The 27,421-nt window shown below is 36.3% G+C and overlaps 1 protein-coding gene across 12 annotated transcripts in view; it reads right to left on the bottom strand.

The window, feature by feature from the left end:
- The window catches only part of pcdh11 (protocadherin 11), a 203,751-nt gene that overhangs the window by 54,580 nt on the left and 121,750 nt on the right, over positions 1-27,421 (bottom strand). For all 12 annotated transcript variants that reach the window (XR_009274189.1, XM_058798150.1, XM_058798152.1 and 9 more), the window contains one exon: positions 20,390-20,591. Coding sequence is in view for 11 of the 12 variants with exons in the window: in XM_058798150.1 (XP_058654133.1) it covers positions 20,390-20,591 (202 nt within the window). In the remaining variant the exon portion in view is untranslated. The remainder of the gene's footprint in view (positions 1-20,389; positions 20,592-27,421) is intronic.

Consider the following 27,421-nt stretch of genomic DNA (forward strand, 5'->3'; position numbering starts at 1 on the left):
TTTAAAATATTTTTATTCTCACCAAGGCTGATCAAAAATACAGTAAAACATTTAGAATAGCATTACTCCAGTCTTCAGTGTCACGTGATCCTCCAGAAATCATTCTAATATGCTGATTTGCGGCATTTCATATTAGCAATGTTGAAAAAAGTTGGAAAACACATTGGAAACTGTGATACAAAGAACAGCATTTATTTGATATAGGAATCTTTTGTAACATAAGAACTGTCTTTATTGTCACTTCTGATCAATTCAATGCATTATTGCAGAATTAAAGTTTTAAATTAAATATCGGTATTTAAGTTAGTATGTTAATATGTTTATGCAGTTAGTATGTGTAAGTTAGTAAGTTAGTATGTGTATGCAGAATGAATGAATGAATAATAATTAAAAAAAAAGTTTGCTGTGATATTATAGACAAAATGCTTTCAAAACGTTAATAATTGACTTTAATAAATGTTTCAAAATGGTAATAAAGCCAAATTAATATTAAGCTATCTAATTTTGATTTTGTTGACAACGCATCCGCTTTCTACCCTCCATTGCTGTTAGATGTGCTGTATATAGCAAGTGATTTTTAATTTCTACTTATTTTTAGACTTCTCTTCCCCCAAGCACCCACGTTTGAAAGTTACTGGGCTATAGAAATTGCACAAATCAGAAAACACCACAATGGGGCAAACACAATCTCTGCCTTGTTTGTTAAGTGAATTTGCCCCTATTTGTTTGGTGGCCAATTCTACAACTATCATGTATGATCTTCTCAATATGTGTTTATGGTATTGCTATAATATATACAAACACACTATCAAATAGAACAGTAGGTAAGCAGTGACAAAATGGCTGGTAAAAAAGTATGGATAGTAGTAAAAAGTACATGAATGTAATGATGTATTCAATTGAAGAAATCATTGCAATCATAGCTTTATTATTGTGTGTGAAATTAGACTAGAGGCATCGCTTTTGCAAGGCCATATGGGATGCAGCACAGCCAGGGGTCCGTCATTGACGTAAAGATGTGAGATGAAAGCATACAGAAAACGAAGAAAATGGAAAAGCAAATGAAAAGATCCAGAAATCTAATTTCTACATATGTATGGTTAACCAACTGAGAGCAATACAGAGCAATTGAAGGGCATTTTGCAATTGCTGTTTCTGTAGAAGCAGGGAGAAAAAAGTGCTAGAAGGTTTCCAAGCCCTCTTGCATGATTTTAGTAAATGGTTTAATTTGATATAAATCATCGTCGAGCTAGATGGGGGAATATCTCATTTACAAATTGTGTCCTCGTTTGTTAGTGGCACGGCACCTCAATTACCCGCCAAGCAGCTTTTTATTTATTCATGCGCACAAAGTCATGTATTCATGAGGATTAAGCAGAGACTCTCACAGAGACTGGCAGCCACAGACAGCATATTTTAACAGAAGGGGAAAATCTGACACAGATTAAACCATAAGTAGATGGGGGAGAATGGAGGACCCGTGGCTTTGTGCATTCATAGGTCAGTGCTTGGTCAGTTTCCCAAACAGCTCCATTCTGAGAAATCATCCTCAGTATGAAAAGTCTTAGGGCACAAACTTCAAAGAACGGTTCATGCAAAAATGAAAATTCGGACATCATTTACTCATCCTCTTGTCGCCCTAGACCTCTTTCCTTTATCGATCCCTAGACCGCTTTCTTTCTTCTGTGAAACCCACAAGGATGATATTGTTTTATATCCCCAACTCTCTTCTAAATGAAATAAAAGTGAACAGAGTGTTTCAAAATGACAATAAAGCAGTGATTCTCAACCTTTACGCCATTCCATTGACCAACACAATATTCAAAAAGGCCAGTATTTTCGATATTGTCTTTGAAATTATGACAAAGCTGTTAGTTTTATTAACAGAAAAGAATGCTGATATATTAAAATAATTAGCCATGATTCATTTTTTTGTGATTCCAGAAGTTTCAAGAACTGCATGTTCTTCAGTAACAACAACACTAGTTATTTAGAATAAATAAATAAATAAATCTGTTTACAGTTTGGTTTTATGTATTTTAATTTAGAGTAAACTTGGATTAATTTAAAATATAATAATTTATTAATTTAAATACTTTTAAGACATCCTTGAGGGGTTGTTAAGGACCTCTAGTGGGTCCCCGGCCCCGTGTTTGGGAACAATTGCAATAAAGGACCACAAAACAACAATAAAAGTAGTAATTATAACAGTGTGCATTATATTTAATTATTTTCTGAAGCCATATGATAACTTTGTATGAGATATCAGTAGAAATATCAGTTGTTTTTTCCAATGATTTGCTAAGATGAATCATTCGAGGCAGATCATTTTAAACAAATCTGTTGATTCCGTTTACAAAACTAGTCTGAATGGTTTAAATAATGTGTTAAATGTTAACTTGAGGGGAAGATTATCATTGAACAACGTACTGTATATCATCACATGACCTAAAATAAAGCACACAAGTCACTTTTTTGATTATTTTTATGGTTCTCCTGCATCCTTTTAAAGCTTGAAAGCTCTAGTACCCATGCACTGTCGCTGCATGGAAAAGAATGACCATTGCATGACTCTAAAACTCTCCTTTTGTGTTCCACAGAAGAAAATAAGTCATATACATGAATGTGAGTAAACGATGACAGAATGGATGAACTACCCCTTTAAGAGAGAGGATTTTATGTGTGAGAACAAAAAAAAAAAAGTATATCGGAATAGGAATGCATCACTGTTATGCCAGTCTAATGAATTCCCACTGTATCGTACACCAACAGAAGAGGGGGAGGTGATGTAGTGACATTGTGTAGGAGAATATGGAGAGTGAATTGGTGTAGCTATTTGTGTGACTGATTTTTATAATAAACCACATGACCGCATTAAAACATACACTGCGGCTCGAAATGTGCCACAGGACAAACACTCATTCTGGTAACTTGAAAGCGAGGAACACTTCCTGGCTCGCACTCCTCATCAGGAAATCCTGGGTATTCTTTTTCCAGCCCGTACTCACAGCCACATTAGACACATTTATCAGGATTCGCCAACACCATTATGACAGGCCTTATCAAATTATCTGCCGGCACAACTGGCTGTGAGTGAAGAATTAGAAACACTAACTTCACTGAGGAATGCAATTTGCTTGGATACAGCGTGTCGAATGCTCGCGAGCGTGGCGCCGGGCCCAGCGGAGCGTTAACAGAACGGTCGCTGCATCCTGATTGGCTGTCTGTTGGGACAGATGTCCTCATGTCGCTCCGACTCGAGAGGTGGATGTCCCTGCAAGCCATGACAGATGCTCCGAAAGGTAAAACAGATGGAAGTGACTCGGGGAGCGTGCGGCTATGGGCAGTTAAGTTGAGGAATAATGGGAATAATCATTCTAAAAAGCGAAAGGCTGCTTGTCACGAGCGAGGAAAGGGGTCCGTGTCCACGCATACCCAGACACCCCAGCAAAAAGGGAGAGACGTGAAACTCCTGAGAATGATTAAGAGCATCAATGAGGCGCTCTGCTCCGCTACCCAGTATTTCTCCGACAGGGGAAGAACAGGTGTGCACCATCACACCGGTATCCAAATATGCGATCTAGTTCCCAAGCTCAAGAGTGTTGTTAAGAAATGGAGTGTAAAATGCCTAATTAGATACACCTTGTACACTGTGTTTGTTAAGAATTATGAATTCAAAATACCTTTGGCATAATGAAATGCCTACTCGCGATCTTAATGGGACGATTAGTCACAGGACAGGCCGGTTTGAAAAACGTGTGCTTTGATTTAACGCTAAGCAGAAGCATAACGCGGCGTAATGCGTCTTGCTGAAAAATCAGCCCGGCTCGGCGGCTGAAGACGTCGCATTGCCGATATGAATCTCAGCTGGCTTGTGTTTTTCGCTCCTTCAGGTCCTCTCATTATTAACTTATGAAACCCTCTTCACGGCCGAGTTTAAAAATGAGACGGCAATATGGAGTGGACACATTTCTCTGAAAATAAGGGCCTGGGCTTTCATTGGATAAACATAGGGCCTGCTTTATAGGCTCTACCTGCGGGTTGCCATTGGAGACACGGTGTCTCTGCAAAGACATGCATAATTAACTGAAACTGTAGAGTGTGGAGGTGTAAAAGAGATCTACGAGCCGAAGCGCATCAAGGCGTCTATTATCAGTGGAGCATCTCTTGTCATTAGAATGCAAATCTACAATTTCAAGGACAAAACCCTCATCAGCTGGTGCAATAGGCCTCCGTTGTCCTCACGCCGGGGCCCTCTCGTCATACCTTCGCTTGCAACAGCGCTTCCGTGCTTAGTACGCCGTGCCTCGTTTGGAGTTGCATTTTTACACTGACAGCAGGTCTGATCATCAATTATTATAGCTCACTGGCTCTAAAATGGGCATATCCCCTGGTGTGACACTTGCAGCTTTGACCACAGGCATGAGAGAGAGAGGCCGGGAGAGAGTGAGAGAGTTAACCCAGAAGAGCAGTGCACCTGCATGCACTGTGACATCAGGCATCAAAGTGGCAGAGGCGAACGGCCATGCCGCAAGACAACATCTGCCTCCCGCTGTGACCAACTAGTTAAGCCAGCTACACAATCAAGGACACACACGGTGCCTCTGTTAAAACCGCTGCAGACCTGCTTTAGAAAATTGCACTAGAAGTTTCACGATTTTAATAGAAAAAGAGTCAAATTAGTAAGATTTTAAGTAAAAAAGCAACAGTAAAACCCTGCAAAGTGGTTTACCAATAGACATTTTACTACATGCAATGGAAACACTATGCTAGGTTTAACTTTAAAATGAAATTTGAATGATAAATTACATTAATTACATGTTTTTGGAAGTAAAAAGTATGATTTGCCATAAAATTTTAAGTTAATATATATATATATATTTTTTTACATTAAACATTTCATAAGCAAATAAAATGAGTTATTTATTATTATCATTTTTTATTCTTATTATTTGAAAGGACAGACAGACAGACAGACAGACAGACAGACAGACAGACAGACAGACAGACAGACAGACAGACAGACAGATAGATAGATAGATAGATAGATATTTACTAAGCTATATTATGAAAAGACAATCGACATTCCCAGAAAAAAAGAAGCAAAGCAAAGCAAAACAAAACAAAACAATTATTTGTACATTTTTAAAATACAATCTAGATTATGTTTCAAGTAATATTATAATAATATTAAACTACATGTAAATAATCATAAATAATAGTCATGTAATGCTTGAAAGGTTATGACTGTATTTTTATTATTATTATTATTATTATTATTATTATTATTATTATTATTATTATTATTATTATTGGCAATATCCATTCTTTCCAAAATTAAGAGTTTAAAATTATGGCTCAGATGTAAAGCTAGTGTTTTACCACAACAGCAAATGACTGTGCATAATTCCATACTGTAGATCTTGATTAAATCAGTGTTTGTACCCATAGTAGCATGATGAAACTTCATCAGCGAACACGAGCAAGGTCTATTTTGCTTTAACTAGAGAGAAGGAACATGGTAAATAAAGATTTATATACAGTATCTGTCTCAACATGGAAAATTTTGCATGGCGTGACAGATGCTGAACAGCTGAAACCCCTGGGAGTTAGGACCGCCTGGAATGAGAGCAAATCAATGCAACCAAGCAGGTGCGCAGAAGAAACAGAGCACAGGGACACTCGTGGCTGGCCGCCTCGGCAGCTAGAAGTGCACTTTGGTGGCTCGCCTCGGCACAGACGGCGCAAAGTGGCAGGCAACTGCATGACCCTCCTGGTGCTCCGCTGCCTGGAGGTCCCACAGATGCTGGGTGGCAGCAGCATGGTCTGCGAACTTGACCATGGCAAATGTGATGAATGCACCAGCTCTTCTGCGCGCAGGCTACGCCTCTGCCAGGCCTCCATGTTCAGAGTCAAGCCCTCAAAAGCTCCTGTCATATTTTGTTAGCCCAAACACTTCCTGCCAGGGCAAGTCTAATCCATCCTCCGTGTGTCCCAAATGAAATCCTTTTTCCTCCACTCAGCAAAGCTCCCTTGTTCCCACACTCCATCTGTCTGTGTTACTGGCCCCGAGCTCTTTCTAAAGTCATCCATTTGCTTGAGAATACCAATTTATCAAAGAATCAGAGCTCACATTGATCACCGGACCACAGGGTGCCATGGAATAATCCGGTTCCTGCATGCGCATGCACACGCGCCTAGATTACATCCTACTGACCTGTGTGAAGATAAAGGACTAGGAGCTAGAAAAGATTACTTATTCACATTCGATTGGTCTCATATTAGCTACGTTTCACTCCCCTTGTTGATAAATTGGAAATGGAGCGAGCTACATTTTAAAGGTTTCTCTCAATATATCAATCCTAAATAGCCCAGATGCCTCATTCTGTAGGTAGATCGCACGCTAGGGATATAACGATTACAGGTTTGATGATAAATCGTGATAAAATTCCCCACGGTTAGTATTACCATTTCATATTTTAATTATCATTAAAACCGCATTCGATTACCGCGATCTGAACAACTCATGATAAATAAATAGACTACTGTCGAACATAAAGCATAGTTTTAAGTAACAGTCTCATGTGCGCACAGCGCGCAGAGTAGTTTCGTTTTGAGTGAAAACAGGGCGGAAAAGCTGGGAGGTTTTAAAAGAGTGCTGAGGGAATTATACAAATGAATATATGAATTAATTAATTATATGAATGTACCTCTGAAGGTTCTGACTGTCTTCAGAAACGATTCGATGCCATTTTGATTTCATATTCGTTCCATGTAATAGCTAAAGGACGTGTTCTTAATCGCTATACTGCTTTGTCCACGGAGTTTACGAGAAACAGCTGTAATTCAGCTTTTCTATAAGCGCCACCTAGTGTCAGAGAGTGGATTTACAGAGACTTATATATATGTTCAGCCTGCGTGAAGTTTCTGTCTGGCCAAAAATGGACCGAATTTGCATGCCCTGCTGTAAATTTTGACCGGTTGATGAAAAACAAGCTTATGTGGATTCTATACATTTAAACAATTCAGATAAGTTATCTAGAATTATTTATGGAGCGGATAAAATACATATAGTCATTTATTAATCAATTATCATTTTGACTTAACCCTTTTCTTTATTTAAAGGCTGAAATGTGAGGTTTACCTTTTAATGAACTTATTTTGAACATTTACATTAGATATTTGAACATGCTATTAAATTGTTGTCAGTCAAATTGTCATTTAAAATCCGAACATCATTGGTAACGTTATTGTTTTAGTGATTATGCAAACAAAAATCATTTTATAAGTTGTTTGTTGATTTTTAAATATAAAACTTAGTGAAGTGATTTATGTGTCAGTACTTTTTGAACATCTCCAGCACATTTGAACAATACTGTGATAATACTGATAACGTGATCATTTTGGTCACTATAATCGTGATAAGAAATTTTCATACCGTTACATCCCTATCGCACGCTCTAGTTTACAGAAGAATTTGCACATCATTTCATGAATATGCAATACACGATTTGCACTAATACTAAATCTAAAACGGCTTCAGAGGTATATTAACGAGACACCAAAAAATGACAGGGGTCAATAAAATTACTGTCACCAAAAATACAACCACTAAGATGCAGAGTCTGTTTAGCTTTAAAAGAATATATTGACGCTCGGTTATTTTGGTCAATAATCCTATCTGAGGCCCATCTTTATCCTTGGCACTGTCTGCATATGAAAAATGAGAAAGAGGTGAGGACATGCATTTTAATCAATTCGCTGTGGCTTATTTTAGAGACCCACTTCTCTGTGCAGACACAACTGTCCTAACATTAGACGCTGGTAAGTAATCGGGCATAATTTGTGTTAAAATGTCATATATGAATAATATGAAATATGCTTAATTTGGGCTCTTTAAGCAAATTGTCCTCAAATGGAAAAATAAAAAAGACTGCTATTAGCGTTGCTACACAAATAAATGAAATGAATACAAATTAAGATTAAGCGGAATAAAATATATAATATGCTTAAATTTCATTGCGCAACATAATGCAACCAATTTTTAAAGCTCATATTTAGTCTCCATGTGACAGTTTTGAGGTTTTTAGGATTTACTGTTTGTATAAGAGACGGAAATCCTTGTTAAAGCTATTGGTAACAAATGACATTTAATAAAACATCAACATATCAATTTTTCAGTGGCTTTCTGTGTTTTCCTGTTGCATCTGAGTGAGGAAGCAGGCTGTTCGTACCTATCCCTTGCACAATGTCGAATCAAGCAGGCTGGATTCTGTAGACGTCAAGGAGGCGAGTGTTTCTGAAGGATGATAGACTTCTAACAAAATGCGTTTGATTGATGGAACTGGAGTCTGCAGTCTGGTTCTGTTCACAAAGTGAATCAAGAGCATGAAAAATTGATGTGTATCCAAGACATACATCCTGGCATTTTAATGCTTTGATAATGAGCTGCTCTACATATTTCTCTGGCAACCATACATGAAAGTAGCCACTGAAATCATGCCATTTGGGAGAAACGTAATCAAAATGACATTTAGATGATGAAGCCCCAAAGTGTCATGAACAGAAGTGCCTTTGCAGCCTGTCCATGTTTGGTCACAACTGGTCACGGATGAATAAACACTCAGTTTACAAACAAAACAAGTTTGGGTATGAAAAATATAAATAATTGAATGTGCTATCATTCTTTTTTATGTTATTTAATTTTATTTATTTATTTATTTTTTTATATATGACGTGACTTTTAAATTGTATGGAACATTTAATATATGATAATATTATATTAATTTTTTTATAATAATAATAATAATAACAAAAGTAAATATCAACTGCAAATGCAAAATGAAATGAAAATAATAAAATCAAAAAATTAAAATGTAAATAAATAAAATAAAATAAATATCAGTGTTTGGACCATTATTCTCATATGCTGCCATTTCTGATTCATTTCTGATTCAATGAGTTGTATAGAAATACACAGAAGTCTAAAATGAATCTGCCCAGCTTAAAATAAATTTGGAACATAGTGGCCTATAACAATCCTATAAAGTGTAGGAGTTTACTTTGAAAGTGAGGTCTAACCTTCGGAAAGAAATCTTCACTATCAAACTTTCTGCACCTGTCGATTCTGCTAGCGTGTGGATTACTTCTATTGAAGAGAGCGCATGCATATTTAATTATCTTTTACTTTGTGAATCTCTATTTCTTCTTCGTTTTTTCAAGAACAGGTGATTTCGATTTTCAGAATCACATTACTTGTCAGAAAAATGAGACACATCGCCTTGATAGCCAGTTGTTAGCAAGTGCTTTTGAGCTGGGTGTTTGAAGTTCCCCCACAGAGTTCAGAACACTTTATCCAGAGATGCAATCAAACGTGACAGCTATTGATCCATCCTCCAAATCAGACATGAGACTTACTGAACATGTTAACAAGCACCGAATAGCTGTTTTAATTGTCAGAGCCTTTGAAATCCCAGTCAGACAGTTCTGCGGTGGGTTTTCATTCAGAACTCACGTTCATACAGAAAACACTTCAAATGAGTCTCCAAATAACATCCTGAAGGACATATTCTTAGCGACTGTTGGATTGAAGGCAGTTATGGATATTTTATCGGCAATAGGTATCTGCTCCTCATTAAAAAGTTATTTAATCCCTTTTATAAATGTTAATTAAAAAGCTAATCTGATGATTTCAAACCAATAAAAGCTTAGAATAGAAATTCGCTCTGTGTACTCAAACCAGCAGGATATTCTGAAGACATAGACTGAATTAACACATAGAACAGCAATATTTGGAATATTTGAATTTGTTTGGTTCATTTTGGTGCGACTCCTGATTTATATCATTCCCTGTATGTGGATAATGTGAGAAAAAAAAACAAATCAGAATGAGTGTGTGAAACCAAAACTATTATTAATCTCTCTCGATTCTAATCATTTTCTAATACATATTAAAATTTCAAGTTGTAGCCTGTAAGTGAACATGTATTATGAACAAACACAAATGAACAATGCACAACAGTATATTTATAAATTAACATTAAATAGAAGTTCTGCAAATGTATTTATTTATTACATTTTTGCTTTCAATCCCCAAAACACAGCTGCTTAACACACTGTTCTGGAGCTTTCTTGTATGACACATTCCTAACTCTTCCAGGGAAACAAAGGAGATTTTAGTGCTTTGACTTGACTTTCCAGATCAATACATTGTCTCCCCAAGACAACTATCAATGGCATTTGAAGTAGACTAAACACAGGTTCACCTCAATATCAGCTCAAAGAGTCAACTCTTCCCTAAAACCCTCTTGGCTATGACGGATAAACAGATGAAACCAATCAAATCCCACCTGACCAGGGCCAGACATGAAACAGGAAAAGACAGAAAAGGGAAAAAAAGGGCAAAACTGGCATGAGAATACTAAAAATGTGTACATTCATACTGCCGCTGGTTTAATTTAACTCGGTCTTAATGCGGCAGCTGGAAATAGGTTCCAAAAGCCTGCAGCACAAAATCAGTTATTTGTTTAGCTTGAGAGAAGCCAACTTTGCAAATATGGTTTGGTTCAAGTGACCGTCCCAATATGATTACTGGTGTCCCATGGAAGGTCTTTAACAAGCATGCAAGCAAAAAAAGCTTTTTCATCCCAGTCGTTTCATTTCTCGTCTGTTTTTATTCCTTTTAAACTCAAGCATTCATGCATGCTGGGCCGAGGATGAGATGACTTGCTATGATGGTTGAGATACAGGCATTGCTTTGATGCAGTGGTGTCATATTGCAACTCCGAGTGAGATATTACGCTTAAATCAGTCAGAATATTGCAATGAAAAGAGACAACAGCTAAAACTGCATGCTTTTCAGGATATCTCAACATCAACCAGAGACTCGCAGTCAATCACTGACACGTGTTTTCATCTGAAGCACATATTATTTCACAAAGTCAATTTTTTTTTTTTTTTTTTTTACACTAAAACCTGACATGATGTATCAAAAGCAGCGTTGAACAGTTTTAGTCATGCAGACTGTTCTCTTGGTGGGAATTAGCAAATATTTTTGGATGTAAGAATGTTTTGCGCCTATAAAAAGTCAGAATTTTGAGTAAAATGTTTCCAGGGAGGATTCTGATTGGGAAATGTAAAACAAAATGTAGTGCAATTAAACTACACATTCATTACTGATAACTGAATAAAATAATTGGCAGCCTGATTTAATGAAAATGCATTTTACGTAGCATCCCATCACTTATGCTGTGTTTATAACAATGTTTTACATGCTCCGCTTGAGATTATCCGAAAAGGCCAACATAGCATCTGTTAAACCACTAACAGCAATAACAGCTATGCTCTGCCAAAGTGAAAGAGAGAGAGAGTGAGCATTTAATATCTTAGGCTACACCAACTCCATGCATGTTTCAGTTCTAAACACTGCGCTAGAAAACAATAACAAAAATTGCCCATGAATGCACTTAGGGAAAGTATACATTAAAGCTCTTACTCTGAAAGTGTATGGGCATTGTTAAAACTGTAATCTTATTATATTTTAGAATGAATAAAATGGATTGGTTTATTTGAGTTTATTTTTTTAATACATCAGATTAGATCTTAGAAAGGCAAGACATAAGCTGGTCACATGAGGCCATATGCTACACATCAGGAAATCTCTCAATGACTAATACTTTACTAATGACACGGCGGCAACATGCTTTTAGCTAGTAAAATGGAGACTCCCTGAGACTAAATCGGTTAGATTGCACAGTAGATGCATGAGAAAATCTTTGCATTGAAAAGCAAAATGGACTTCATGAAGGCACTTCATAAGCTATATGACTTCATCAATCAGCATATGATTCAAGATGAACATTTCCGTAAATTAATTTAAAAGCAAATCCCATGAATGTGGCATTACAACAGCATCCATTCAGAATATTTCCTCATATTCTTTTGTAACATTTCTGAAAACATATGCTTACAAATATGATTAAAATGAATAAAAAAACATGCAGCTATGTCAGAAATGCATTATTTTACACTACCATTCAAAAGTAAAAAGCAATTATTACCTTATTCAAGAAGTGACAGTAAAGACATTTTTGTGTTACAAAGTTTCTACTTCAAAGGCTGTTTTTTTTGTTTTGTTTTTTTTATAATCATGAAAAAAAAAAAAAAAAAAATCCAGAAAACAAACATATAACAGTTGCCACAAAAATAAATAAATAAATAAATAAATAAAAATCAGCAGCACTTCAACACTGATAGTAATACTACTAATAATAAATGTTTCTTACGCAGCAAATCAGCATATTAGAATGATTTCTGAAGAATCATGTGACACTAAAGACTGGTGTAATATGCTGAAAATTCAGCTTTGCATCACAGAAATAAATTCCATTTTAAAGTGCCCCTATTATGGATTTTTGAAAATTACTTTTCATGCAGTGTGCAACACAGCTCTAAGTGAATGAAAACATCCTCCAAAGTTTTAAATCTGAAAGTGCACCGTGTATAAAGTTATTGTCTCTCAAAAGAAAGAGTCGACTCTGAATCATTGAATTGACGCCAACATGAAACATTAGCATATTGCCCATCCACTTGTTGCGCACGCAGACCAGGGAAAACTTGACTTTCGCGTTGGTCTGAATGAAAATGCAAATTCATTCTTTGCCACTAGGTGCAGCTTTTGGAGTGTTAAAAATAGCTGTTTCCCCGGTAACAGCTGTACACAAAACAGCACTGAGCTTACAAACACTGCTTTAAATGAAATCGACCAATCACCACAGATTAGCGTCATGCAAAGGCAACACGTTCTCACTCCCAACTCGTCACATATTGAAGCTTGGTCACTACTTGCTTGGCATCGCGTTTTGATGCTCAAAGTACCCCTTTAGCGTAATTTTTCGATTTGCAGGGTCCTCCGTTGTTTTCAGCTGTTTGTCTTAATTTAATGGTTTGCATGCATTTGAAAAAACATAGAAATAATTTTATATAAATTTAGAATTTCATTGGAGCACCTAACCCCACGTAACAGGCAAATATAAATGCAGTCACAGGTATTTATTGCAAAAACTGACCATAAATAAGCATTATACTACGGGGCGGTTGAATGCTTGAATCTGACTGGCTGACGAACATTCTAAGGCAAAGCAATTATTTTCAGGGAAACGCACAACGAACATAGTTCCAGGCAGGTCTTGACCGCATTACATGACCATATCACTTCACCAAATTATTAATTTGGTGAAAATTAACTTAAATGAACTTAAAGTTTCACAATAACTAGAGACATTACTGCCAAACACTACAGAGACACACAGACTCACAGAGGTAACGTTAATCTCTCTCTCTCTCTTTCATAACTTAGTTATTAACTGTATTAACTGCATTTGTCTGTTATAAAGGGGTACCTTGGGCGTCAAAAAGCGACACCAAGTGGTCCTAACCAAGCTTCAATATGTGACGAGTTGGGAGCGAGAACGTGTTGGCAAAGGAGGGGGTTTGGAAAAATGAATCGTTGAACGAATCGTTTGAGAGTCGTTGAGCAAATAAGGTAAAAATAAATGCATATTAGAATAAAATGAAAGTGTTTTTTGACCTTGCATGCATGTCAACCTGTTGTTGGGGACTCCCAAAACCAAAATATGAATCTTTCATAACCCATAATAAGGACACTCTAAAATATATTCAAATCAAAAATGTTTTATTTTAAAGGAGTGGTTTACTGCGATTTCACTTTTTTCATTTTAAATAGTGTGTAATGTTGCTGTTGGTGCATGAACAGTATCTACAAAGTTGAGGCGCTGAAAGTTCAATGTAAGCGGAGATATCGTCTTTTAAAAATCAGGAAGTTTAATGTCTTCGTCAGCAATGGTTAAAATGTATGTTTGATCATGTTCCTGACAATTACAATCGTAATTCAGCTCTCTGTGCTGCGCATTTTACGGAAGACAGCTTCCAGAATCAAGAGAGTTCAGAGTTCAATGCCGGATTCACACAGAAACTATTACTAAAACATGGAGCAGTTCCAACTTTAAAACCAGAGGCAGCAGTTGTTGGGCCACGACCTGTAAGTAAGATTTAATAATTTTAAATGTATTTGCATGTATAATTTCAGATGTAATGTTTTAGTTTTATCAAGGACATAAACAAATGCCAACGCTGGCTTTAGTAGCCAGTTAGTTAAATGCTATTTTGTGTGTCTTTGACAAACACGTACAAACATTTTGGACCCGAATGTGTAATTATGTACTAACTTTGTAAATGTATTTTCCATGTATACTTTATGATGTAATTTTTCAATTTGATCAAGAACGTAAACACAAGCCAACACTGTTTGGTTATAGTAGCCAGTTAGTTCGATGCTATTTTGTGTGTATAAGACAAACGTGTACAAACTTCAAAAATTATATGTAATCACAACAGCATAATTTCCATTCAGAAACGTTTTGTAAGAGCCGTGCTTGCGGAAGTTCTGCTTGACTCTCTTCATTACCGCTTTCTGGGTCTGATTCTGGCTCAAACTGATACGGCAATATTGGCACCATTATTTACATTTGACCGGAGCACATGCAGCGGTCGCCCGTGAAGGGAATGGGCGTGACGTTTCCGGACAATGTGCAGTACGCAGTTTAGCCAATCACAACACACCGGCCCAACTGACCAATCTGAGCCCATCGCCTGTTTCTGAGGGAGTGGTTTCATAGAATCAGGAAGTCAACCGGTCGTTCAAATGACAGAGGAGAAAGCAGCTTACAATAAAGGTGAAATATATGAAAAAAAAGGCGTTTTTTAACAAACGAAACACGAAGACATGTTATATTGCACCCCATAAACACAATCAAGCAAAGAAAAAAAGCAGTAAACCACCCCTTTAAATTGTAATAATATTTCACAATATTACAGTTTACAATATCACATAACACAATGCAAACAGAAAAAAACGAAAAAAAAAAAACACTGCGCATAGCTCGTTTGCAAGCATCTTCATTGGCTGCTCTTTTCCATTAGTCACCTGGTGGCCATATAAAACATAATGCAATTGCTACCAGTTTTCCACCAGTCCAACGTCTGCAAGGGTTATTAAGGATGTAAATCAACACACACCGCAATGCTGCATGAGTATAGCTCTATAAATAACCCTTATGTAATTAATCTGACTTATTTGGAAGGAAACAATGTGACTCATGCAATCACGAAGCACACCATTACCGCAAATTAGCTTTGTAGTACGTAATACTCACCTCCGTACAAAGACAAGACTCAACACTTTCAAGGCAAAGCTTAATATAATTGTATTTCACACACTGCGTGTCCAAACGATTCGTTGAAATTGGAAAAAAAATGAAGTTTGTTTGCTTGTTTGCTTAACAAACACGCAAGCACCTGGATTCCACGGCGGCGCTGATCCCAAACATACAGTTTAATGCATAATACTGTTTGATGTTAAGTACAAAGGTTTGGCCGCCTGAAGGGACAGCGGAGATTTAAAAATGTTAATTGCATGAGAAGTTCCCTTTTCCCTCTGCCAGCTGTTTGGGAGGAGGGAAGCACAGGGTGGTGGCAGAGAGACAACAACGTCCATGCTAATTTGGAAACAGCAGAATGGAGTCTTCAGCCAATCGGCCAGAGGCCGTTGCAAATGTGAGCCGCTCGGAGCACAGTGTGGCAAAAATGAGCAAACTGTACTGGTGACCGTCTGATAAAGAAAGCCTGAGGAGGCGAGGTAAAAAGGAGCCATAAAATGAACGGCCTCCTGCCTCATAAATAACACTAACATAAATGTCACATGAACTTTATTTCGAAAGCGGGCGGTCTAATAAAGACGCTGTTTTAAAAAAGTCGTATCCTCTGCTTTTCCACTCGCTATTACTCAAGCCGCGATGACACGCGGGACCTTGCCTTGCCACCTTTCCGTGCGTAAACCCGCTTCACGTCACCTTTTCCCTGGGTCTGCCACCGGTACTCTGTGTTCTTTCTCTCAATCCCCCTTTCGTCTTGCTCTCTCTCTCTCTCTCTTGTTCTCACTCTTTTCAAATTGAGACGACAAGATAAGCGATTGCCACAGCTACAGCTGCCTGCTGCTCATTGATAAAACCATATCTAATCCGTCTTGGGCTCCCTACGCCTCCGATGCACTCCTCTCACAGTCTCAGAGTCTGTCAACAGAGAGGGGATCTATCTCTCTTTTTGAACTCTCAACCACGGCATCAGCTTTTATCAGTGAACTTTTGGGCTAGGAAATGGGGAGCGAATGAGACGGTCGACTTGTGTCCTCGTCGAGCACACATTGGGGGTCCTATCACGCTCGAGGAGATGACGTCGGCCTTCTCTCTGCCGTTTGACGCCACCTCCAACCGCTCTTGTGCTGCTGATTATAAATAAATGACATGATTTTTATCAATCTGGCTTTTGCACAACAGCAAATAATCTTGGGATAAAAGTGCATGATGTATTTTTCATTTTAAGCAGCGTTGGATTGCTCATGTTTATTCATGAGGCTGTCAGTTTGGAAGCTTTCAGGTTTTTCAGCTTGTGCTTTGACAATAGAATAAATGATAGATTTTGTGTACAAAGAATGGTTTGCTTAAATGGATGAAGTTGAAGTGAAAAGAAACAGTGCGATAAGAAGACTGACTTCAGAATTCCCTCTCGGATTTCTCGTATATCATTTGCTGTCTGTTGTAACTGAATTACCTGAGAGCAATTTAGCCTCCAGATAGAGGGGAAAAGAAATATATTACCAAAAAAATAAAAAAAGGTGTCCACTTTGCCAATTAACCCAGTTCCCAAATGACACGAACGTCGTGCTCCCATTTACAAGGCTGATTTTATGAAGCCTGAGATGCATCCATTGCAGAATATTAATGAGCCACAGAGCAATCACTTAGCATATGCAAATCACTGCTAGCGTTATAGTTTGTTCCTTTGTACGAGATGATGCACAAGAGCAGCCCATTACCAAGCTTGTTGTTATCTTTCAGTCTATGAAATATAGTACACAAAAAATTACAAGGTCAGATATGGAATTATTAGTGGTGTACAAACCATCCATGTCAGGAATATGACATTTATAATACACTAATCTGCACATAGCCCTAAGCCTAAATATGACTGTAACATTTTCAAACATCAAAAATGCATTACTAGTAGAAATAGTTCACCCAAAAATGAAAATTCTGTCATCAGTTACTCATCCTCAAACCTGTATGAATTTCTTTCTTCTGTTGAACAGAAAAGAATATACTTTGAAGAATGTTGTTAACCAAACAGTTGACGGTAGCCAATGGCTACTTGTTAACTTGCTACTATAGTTGGGGAGTAACTAGCTAAAAATTACTTTTTTATAAAACGTGGCAGTGGTGTGACGAAATGTTATTTTTATGTCACATTATATTGAGCATACACCTTAGAAATCTCTCTCTTAAAGGGACAGTTTACCTGGAAATTTAAAATCTGCTCACCCTCATGTTGTTCCACACTCATAAGACTTCTGGCTTTTAAAGAAACATGAGAGATTTCGGATCAACACAAATACATAATATATAGAAAATGAAAGCTCAGATGTGAATGCTTGAAGTGCAAGAACAAACCTCATTGGGGTTTTTTTGCACACAAACATTTTAGCTTCCGTTGACAATATTCTATTTGCTCTACTTGCGTTGATCAGTGTTTACATGTGAATAAATGCCTAAATTAAACTTAATTATATAAAGGGATCATATTTCTTCAGAAGACTTGGATTAAACTCCTTGATTCGTGGTTTTATTTTGCGATCTCTTTATGAACTTTTTGAAGCGTGAACGTTTTTGTGAAATGGCTTTCAGTGGAAGAACAAAAATCATTTAATGTTTCAAAGATGAATTAAACTCTTTGAGGTTTGGAATTACATGAGGGTTAGTAAATAATGACAAAATTATAATTTCTGGGAGAACTAACCCTTGAAATCACTTAGGGAAGTCCAGTTCATCTGATTCATCCTCAACAGATCAGTGATCACTTCAATAGTTCAGGGATTCAGTTGAATCATCACTCAGTGTTGTTCCCAAAACTCAAATGAAACTCAAACCGTACAAGGCATTTCACATCTTCCTTTTGCAGTGAAATAAATATTTAGTTAAGTAGGGCTGTTTATTGCCTTGTTTTTAATTCACTTGCATAAAAGACATTGTTGTTTAGTTTTATTAGCTTAGTGTTTAGTGTAAATGTACACTTAATTATTAAAAAAAAAAGAATGTCTCCTTGTATATGCAGTACACACACACACTCTCTCACACACACACACACACACACACACACACAGTATTTATACTGTATATATATAAATATATATATATATACACACACACACACACAACGTAAAAATAGGGTGTCAAAATATTTGATATGGAGATATGTGTTTGTATGCATAGAAAAATTATACTGCCTATTTTATCAGACATATATATTAATATGAAAAATAGGGATTTAAATGCATGGATACAGCTCGGTTTGAGAGAACATGTTGCATTATCATAGACAGCAGGCCGGTTCAACAGCAGCTAATCTAAGAGCAAAGACTGGCCATCATGTGTATGTAAATAGCTTGGCAGGAGTAGAGCTGAAGAAATGCATTCATTCTTACACAACACTGTGAGTGTCATAGCTCTGCTGCAGTGCAGAACCCAAAGACATTTGTGCTTCAGTCAGAGACGCTACTGTCTCATTTATGGACCAGAGAGAGAGAATATCTGCAGGTGTATGCAAGCCAATTTATTTCACTCCCGTGCTTTTTTTCTCAAACTTGTGTTGCCTCAAACAACATGAATAACGTTATGGTAATTCAGCCATATTATTGATGTGTAAGCCAGAAAGAGATGAAGAGATCTGTGCTGATCACAGTTCCCCCACAGTTTCCTCATGATGATGCCGAAATGAACCCTGGAATCAAAGGATCCACCAGTCGCATCGGACCGTCCTTCGATATTTCAGATACAAGGGCTTTACATCCCTGGGTTACAGCGCGAATCAAACACAAAGACCACTTTATATGCTGCATGATGAAGAAGATCTACCAAGCTTACATTCACAAAGACCAGTCGGTCATACTAATGGCCGTGCAATATACAGTAGCCCGGCAGTAAATACTAACCAGCTCTTTTGCGCCTCATTAAACAATAACAACTTGAGCAAATAAACACCCTCCCTAAACAAGCATTATTTGCTCCGCAAAGCACTATTGCAGAGGGCAGCATAATGTTCACTTAGCAGCAATGTGCCCTATAAACTGTGTGCATTTCTGATCCTGCACCAGTGAAGACTGAAAAACAATCCAAATCAAATATTTCTAGGGGAAAAATAGGGATTTCTTGGATCAGATCTAAATGAATGGACAGCACTTGAGCGGGAGTAGATGTCCATTGATTTGAAGCATGAAACTCAAAACTTGTGTGGAAATATACAGTGCTGATTCATTCACAAGTTAAGAACATTATGGAGAGTTCAGGTTCAAAGTGGCTATGCATTATTATTATTATTATTATTTTTATTATTATTATTATCATTATTTATCTATCTACCTCTGTCTTTCTATCTACACACACTAGTTCAAAAGTCTGGAGTCAGAAAGTTTTTTTTTTAGATTTTTTAAAGAAATTGAAATTTATAATGTAACAAAATATTTTATTTCAAATAAACACTGTTCTTTTGTACTTTCTTTCTATTCATCAAATAAAAAAAAAAAACAACAGATATTTTTCTTTTTTTTTTTTTACAAAAATATTAAATATTAACTGATATTAAAGGATTTAAACGTCAATACTAATAAAACAATTTTTTTTTTTTTTTTTTTTTTTAGGCACTGAAACATCACATAGGAATGATTTCTGAAAGGTCATGTGACACTGAAGACCAGAGTAATAGCTGCAGGAAAGTTTGTTTTGTCATCACTGGAATAAATTACATTTTAAACATATTCAAATAAAAAGCAGTTATTTTAAATTGTAATAATATTTCACAATATTACTGTTTTTACTTTGTTTTTGATCAAATAAATGCTGACTTGGTGAGCATATGAGACTTCATTCTTTAAAAAAAACAAATAAACAAAAAAATGTATATATATATATATATATATATATATATATATATATATATATATATATATCTTATCGACCCCAAACTTTTAAACAATAGCGTATAAATCAAAGATTGCGAGAAAGATGCAACACAATGGCCAAAGGCACCCATCTGAATGTGTTCATAGATAAAGAATGAATAAATCTGTGTAAACGTGATATAAAAACATCGCTCAGCAGTTTATCAGCCTTGGCTACATGGAGGCCGTCACAGTCGCGTCCTCTGCCTTTTGCCCGCTCAGCTGCTGAAAATGTGCTGGTAAAGGACAGTGGTCAGTACTTACTGGACTCGGGGTCAGAGTTGCCGTCACCCTCAGTGCGGCTGTTCGGTGAGGTCTGTTCGTAGTACTCTTCCTGAGGGAAGCCCAAGGGCAGAGGCTGGGTGGTGCTGGCACCGCTATTGGGATCCTGCTCTCCAAGCCCGCTGTCACTGCAGCTCTCCTGAGAGCAGTCTGGGAGGTGAAAGGTCACGCGGCGTTGTGTCTGCTAAAATACACACACACAAACACACAGCAGTCAAGCTGAGCAGGCAGTGGCTTCAGGCTTTCAGAAAGAAACAGGAGACTTCATTTTGAATATTTGTTCCTGTGCATCAGAGTCACAGCTCTGGACCTGCAGCTGTATGTGTTTTAAAATGAAAAACATTCAAGATGTCTTATTTACTCACTGTAAAAAGTGAACACATACATGTTATCTTAAAGGTGAAGTGTGTAATATTTGAATCATTAGTGTCACCGATGGAGTCGCAAAATATAATGAAAATAAAAATAAAGCTGGAAAAGGGAAAAAAAAATTAAAAAATAATAACAAAATTCAGCATGAACTTCTAGGAACTATTTCTATTTGCCCTAAATCTTAGAAATGACTTTTGTTACTATAGCCTGTATAGTCATATTAAAACACAACTTGATTAAATAAATATTCAGGGGATTCAATATCGTTCAATAAAAAAATGTAATAAATAAATAAATACATTGGGAAGAACAGCCAAATAAACAAATAAACAAACAAACTAAATAAATCAAATGAAGAGTGTAGCTGGTGCCAAAATTATAATATTGCTATATTATATATATTACTAAATATCATTCAGAGGAATAATCATACTCACAAAAAACATAAACTACTACGTTTTCAAATTGTTCAATAAAAAAAGATAAATAAAATTAAAAACAAACAAACAATTAATAAATGAATAAACAAACAACCAAACAAAGTACATGAAATGTAATAAATTAAAAAATTACATACATTTTTTTTTTTTTTTTAATAAAACCACATGATTGGGCACATGAAGCACATGAAGCACATTTCTCGATTACCTGAAAAACACTTTTTTAGAGTTTAGCACAGCTGGAGCACATGAAGCACATTTTTCAACTAACTGAAAAACACATTTTGAGAGTGTAGTGTGCTGCATGGTGCCAAAGTTATTATATTGCCAAGTATCATTGGAAGGAATAAACAAAATCACATAAACATAAACTTCAGTTATGAGATGACTGTCAGCAAGAACGGCAAAGTATCATTTGATCCATTTTAATAAAATGGTTCCTGTCACTACTTGAGAGTCACTACTTGTTCTACTCGGCTGCTCCGCTGAATATCGGAGCCTCGGTTTCTCCCTCTAAGCATTGTGTTTCTGATTGATAGAGACTGCCCACAGTCATGCAAACTAGTGATTCTTTTTCACAAGGCTCCACTGCATTCGACCCACTGGCCCAATTTAGACGGCAGAGGAGGATGTGGATCAAGTAGCTTTAACCAGACAGATCTGGGAACACTATGTAGATTTTCTTGTTCAAAGGAGGAGAACCTCTGTCTCTTCGGGGCTGAGACTGGTATGTAAGGTGACCTTTTTGCAGTCTCTTAATTTGCTAGCGGTAAGAAGATGGCCACGGGCAAGCACAGCCTTTACAGGAGTACTTATAAAACAGGGCACCTTTATCTTCTTCTTCATCTAATATCACATTAGACTCTAATATGCCAATATCAATTTATTTGCTTTTTCATATTTATGCCAAGGATAGCCAGTGACATTATTATAGCCAAAATGAAAGGCAAAGCAATTGAATTCACAAAGCCAAATTCACTGCAAAGAATAAAAGCCATGATACTGAGATACTGATGTGATTGTGTTTTATGTGTTTCATTTATATGAGTATTCATATTTGATTGGAAATCAAAGATACCTAAGATATATCCATGTGCTATCAATATCAGATACGCTTTCTATTAAATCTCCAGTTGGAATTAAAAACAAAAATACACGCAGAACATATTTTCTTATGTTCTTAAAGCACTGCACGAAGAAATCAAGAATCAAAAGTTAATCATTACCACATGCTCAAAAGCTCTAGGGAATTTAAACCAGCTTTTTTCCCGAATACTTCTCTTCTGTCACTATAATACACAAATAAAGGCCTTATTGTCATATTTGTGAAAGCAGAGAAAAGGAATAGTTGTGTGTAAAAAAAAAACAACAAAACTTGGCTCTAATAAAGAGCATGTGTTTCCAAAAGCAAAATACACTTTTCCAAAACACTTACCATTTCATTTAAGAACTATTGGTGGATTGACAAAAATCCTTACAGTTGGCATGCTGAATGCAAAGCTATGAAGGTTCATTATAGTTTGTGTTACTGCCACCTCAGAAGCATATTCAAAACTGAGAAATTAACAGAAAGTTGTGAAGAATATCAACTATGGTAATAACCATTCCTCAGAAGCTGTGTACATATTTTTTTAGGTTAAAATTTAAATACATTATAAAGGCATATGGGTTCACACTTTATTTTAAAGTTCAATACTCACTATTAACAAAGCGTTAACTATGACTTTTGCCTCAATAAACTCCCAATTGTCTGCTTATTAATAATTAGTAAGGTAGTTGGTAAGTTTAGGTATTGTGTAGGTCAGGATAAGGGATGTAGAATATGGTCATGCAGAATATGTGCTTTATCAGTACTAATAAACAGCCAATGTGATAATAACAGGCATGCTATTAAGAAAGAAACTAGTTAATAGTGAGAATTAGTCCCTATACTAAAGTCTTACCGGAATATGTACATCTCAGGGCCTTCTATGATTTTCTTTCTTTTGCCCTTCATTTTAAATGGCCCTGCGGATCGACAACTAATTATAAATGAAAAAGAACAAAATAGTCCATGTAGTCTTTAATTTAGCCATCATAAAAGCTGTATGGATAAAAGAATAAGAAAATGCTGATTAAAATAATTTTATATGGAGTATATCACATCACGCCGCGGGCATCCCAAATGTAAAACTGTCTAAAGCGATATTACTTAACTTCACATTAACAATTAGCTTGAAAACATTCAACTTATTTAGCATTTATACATGACAGCGAGAGTGATGAAGATCTAAAACTGCTGTGAAATGTTATATAGTATTGTAGATGTACTGTCATCAGCTATCTGAGGTTCTCTAAGGTTAATTTCTTGCTTTAATTATGAGGTTAGTCAGTGTGCTTTCACAACTTTGCTGCAGAAAGCAGCTTCTGACCTCTGAGTGTGATGTTAGGTGGCTCATCTCTGATCTGAGCTGACAGAACAACAGATTGTCGTTGGGGAATTACGCTATCTATAATTCAGAGGCCATGCATAAGTCATAAATTGAACTTTTCATGATCCTGTTTAAAATAAACCATACATTAGCTGGCTTGATTTGCATCTGTATTTGCAGCTTTTGGAATGTAAAGTAACAGGCATATGATCACCAAACATGCTAGTGAGAGCGTGTCTCGTACATGTCTTGACTCCTTATTTGGGAAAAGAGGCTAGCTGGATTCATTAGATGCCTGGAGTCCAAGCACAACTGGTCTGAATCTTGAATAAGTTATCAGTAACTGCATATGAGACGTCAAAATCTATTTAATCTGCTCTTATTTCCTTTTCTCTCTTTTTTTTACTGAATACTTAATCAGGATCTGATTTGAATCATCATAATGCCCCTTAAGGGAAATTCATTGCAATTTAGTTCCATAAAGATGACAACAGTCAGCTGTCCAGAAATGTGCACAAATATCACTTTAATGCTTCTAATTGCTGTGCTTATTCCAAATCTACTGTCATAACTGATTAAATACAGCTGTCAAGGACATTTCAAGAGAAATTACAGCCACAAGGCTCCACTTTCTATCATAAGTCTAAATGGACAGCAAAAAGCAAATAAAAAAGCACTTAATTTTTTTTAAAGACATTACATTTCTTTCAATGCAGACCACATATTTGTACCTAAAATGTACATGCATGTTTTTGAATGTCTGAATCACAAAGAAAAAATAAATTAATAAAAATCTAAAAACAAATTTATTTGCAAACTGAATCCAAATGGGACTAATATCTAATTCATAGTAACACTTTAGTTTAGAGACTAATTTTTACTATTAACTAGTTAAAACACATATTAATATTTTATTCCGCATGACTACATTTTAAATCCCTTAACTTACTAACTATTAATAAGCAGCAAATTAGGAGTTCATTGATGCAAAAATCGTAGTTAATAGTGAGAACTGGGGCTAGTTGCACAAATTGAGCCTCTATGTTAAGACTGTGTCTTAAGAACAAGTTTGACAAACTAGCAGTTAGCAAAAGGGGTAATTGGTCTTATTTTTGCATTTAACTTAGACTAATTTAATGTAACTCAATGTAAAATATTATGGCCAGTCTCAAATAAAAAAAAAATAGATGACTAACTTTTAAGACTAGTCTTAACCTTTTATGCAACTGGCCCCTGGTCGCGAAACTAAAGTGTCATGAATTCATAAATGTAAAGCAATGGGAACACTATGAAGCAACCAATACAATCCTGTGTTTTATTTTTGTCTATTTATATTAACATACTATTTATGCAAACTTAAAAACTCCATGAATTCTATAAACGCTTAAAGGATTTTTACATTTTGGTCGATGTAAAAGGATTTATGTTTTGGATACTTCACGTTTTAATGTCTGTCTTAACATACGCAAGCATCTGTGTGTCATCTCTCCTGTCTCCACATGGGTTAAGGTGTGTACATATTGTGAAACATTATCACTTGTTTAAAGACCCATGCCAGAAATCCATAAAACAAACACAAGCTGCTAGAGGAGATACCAAGACCAAACAAAGCCTGTCCAACAGGATAAAACATCGCCATCAAAAGTATGTGCATAGAGATAAAAAAAGAGGAGAAATAAGCCAAGTTCTGTAACAAGCCAACTCCTGCCAAAGCCCCTCGCCGGTGGCGACCCAGACAATGTGCAGATGGGGCTGGATTGCTCACTGAAAGAATTAGGTGGTGCTTATATTAACATGAAGAAGAGGGAAGAAGAACATCAGCCGCTCTGCTCCAGAGGGAAGTCACAGATCAGTGCACTGCCATGTCCTTTCTTCCAAGCAAAGTCACAACATCACTGTTATTCAGAAAGAAGCCAGGTATCTGTGGACCACCACCGCATTTGGAGTGACAAACAGTAGCTGTCTGGGATTTACAAGCCAAAGCTGCACGTCTATATAGAGGGTTAATAGATGCCATAAAAACAAGCTGTGAAAAACCTAATTCCCTCTGCATTGTTTAACAAACGGGATCTCAGGTGCTGTGATTTCCTGAAGGAACAGAGATATATCACCATACTGGCTATGTAAAATGCGATTTGATATAGCAGGCATTTGCTTATTTTAAAGAATAGTACTAAAAAGCAAAATAACATTTACTTCTGCTAAAAATATAATAATATGATATAATATAATATAACACATGCATATTTATTTATTTAAATATTATATTATATTAATTATATTATACACAATATTTGTTTGTTATTTCTTTCATTTTTAAAAATAAACATGCCTACTTAATTAAACCACAAATTACACAGTCAGTGATAATATAATATAATATAATATAATATAATATAATATAATATAATATAATATAATATAATATAATATAATATAATATAATATAATATAATATAATATAATATAATACATTTTAAAATAAATGTTTAATTTCTGAAGGATATATTAAAAAGAATAAGTTATTTATTTTTATTTTTTGAATTGTTATTTTTGTATTACTATCTCACACCATTACTGTTTATACTGTAATTTTGATCAAATAAATGCAGCATTAGTGAGCATAAGAAACTTCTTTAAAAACATACATGAATTCAAAAAATAAACGTTAATCTGTATTTTTGTAAATTTTACATAGGCCTATATATAAATTGGTTCTCTAAAAGCTCTATGTATTAAATATTAAAATATACCCCGAATACTCATCTTTGGAAGGGTGAGCTAATAATAATCCCATGAATAGGCTAACAAATATGTGAGCGCTCACGTGGAGTGACCCAACGAGCTGCTGCAGTCGCTTCCCATCATCCCAGCTCTGCAGATCCAGGCAGGGGTGATCTCCAACAGTGGAGTACCGTGAAATAGCATTATGGTTAATTTTCTCGTTTGCTGCTGCTCATGAACCAGTAAGGCACCAACAGCCATCTCTCCAGATCTGCGCACAAGCTCAGCTCAGAAACATGAGCCGCATCTCCTCATTTTCACTCGCTCCCTGCAAATAAACTGCACATTCAAGACCTGAACACACTGATATGCTTGATTTTGAGACTGGGGAGATGTTGTTTTAACCCTTTGCTTTGACCCAAGTTCTACAAAACCACAAAAGCAACCAAATTAATCATTAGACGAGCTCTAAACCAAACCACATGTTTTTTGCAAAATGAATAAATGAGGTGCGTTCTAAAAAATACAACTGCAAAAAAGACAAACGACCAGCGAGTGCAAAGGTCAGCAGCAAACTTATAGGTTCTCATCAGCTGAAGGTGAAAGCGCTTTGTCTTGCTTCTCATTTTGTTGCCAAAGGGCTCAGTGAAGTATGTGAGTAATGACATTGAATTTAGAACAACGGAGATTAGTTTTAAGAACATTGCTTTCATGGTACCGCCGCTCACAGGGACAGCAGGTTATGACTACACCTCAAACGCTTTCAAAAATACACGGCAACAGCGTTCGAGGGATTTGAAGTTGACATGGATGGCCGCCTCGAGAGCAACATAATTAACTAAATGCCGAAGATTACAGATCGCTCTAATCATAACTTTGTGCACGCTGACCCTGGGTTAGCACTTCATGATAATGAAAAGATCATCCATGCTGGGGCAAGCACTTCAGAAACAAAAAAGACAATCTCCAACCCTGCCGAAAACTCCTTCCACGCATCAAGAACACTGATTCACCAGGCATTTGCAAGTGACATTTGCTCAGAATAAATGGCTTTTGATGGAGCAGAA

Source organism: Onychostoma macrolepis, chromosome 14, assembly GCF_012432095.1.
Source record: "Onychostoma macrolepis isolate SWU-2019 chromosome 14, ASM1243209v1, whole genome shotgun sequence".
NCBI lineage: Eukaryota > Metazoa > Chordata > Actinopteri > Cypriniformes > Cyprinidae > Onychostoma > Onychostoma macrolepis.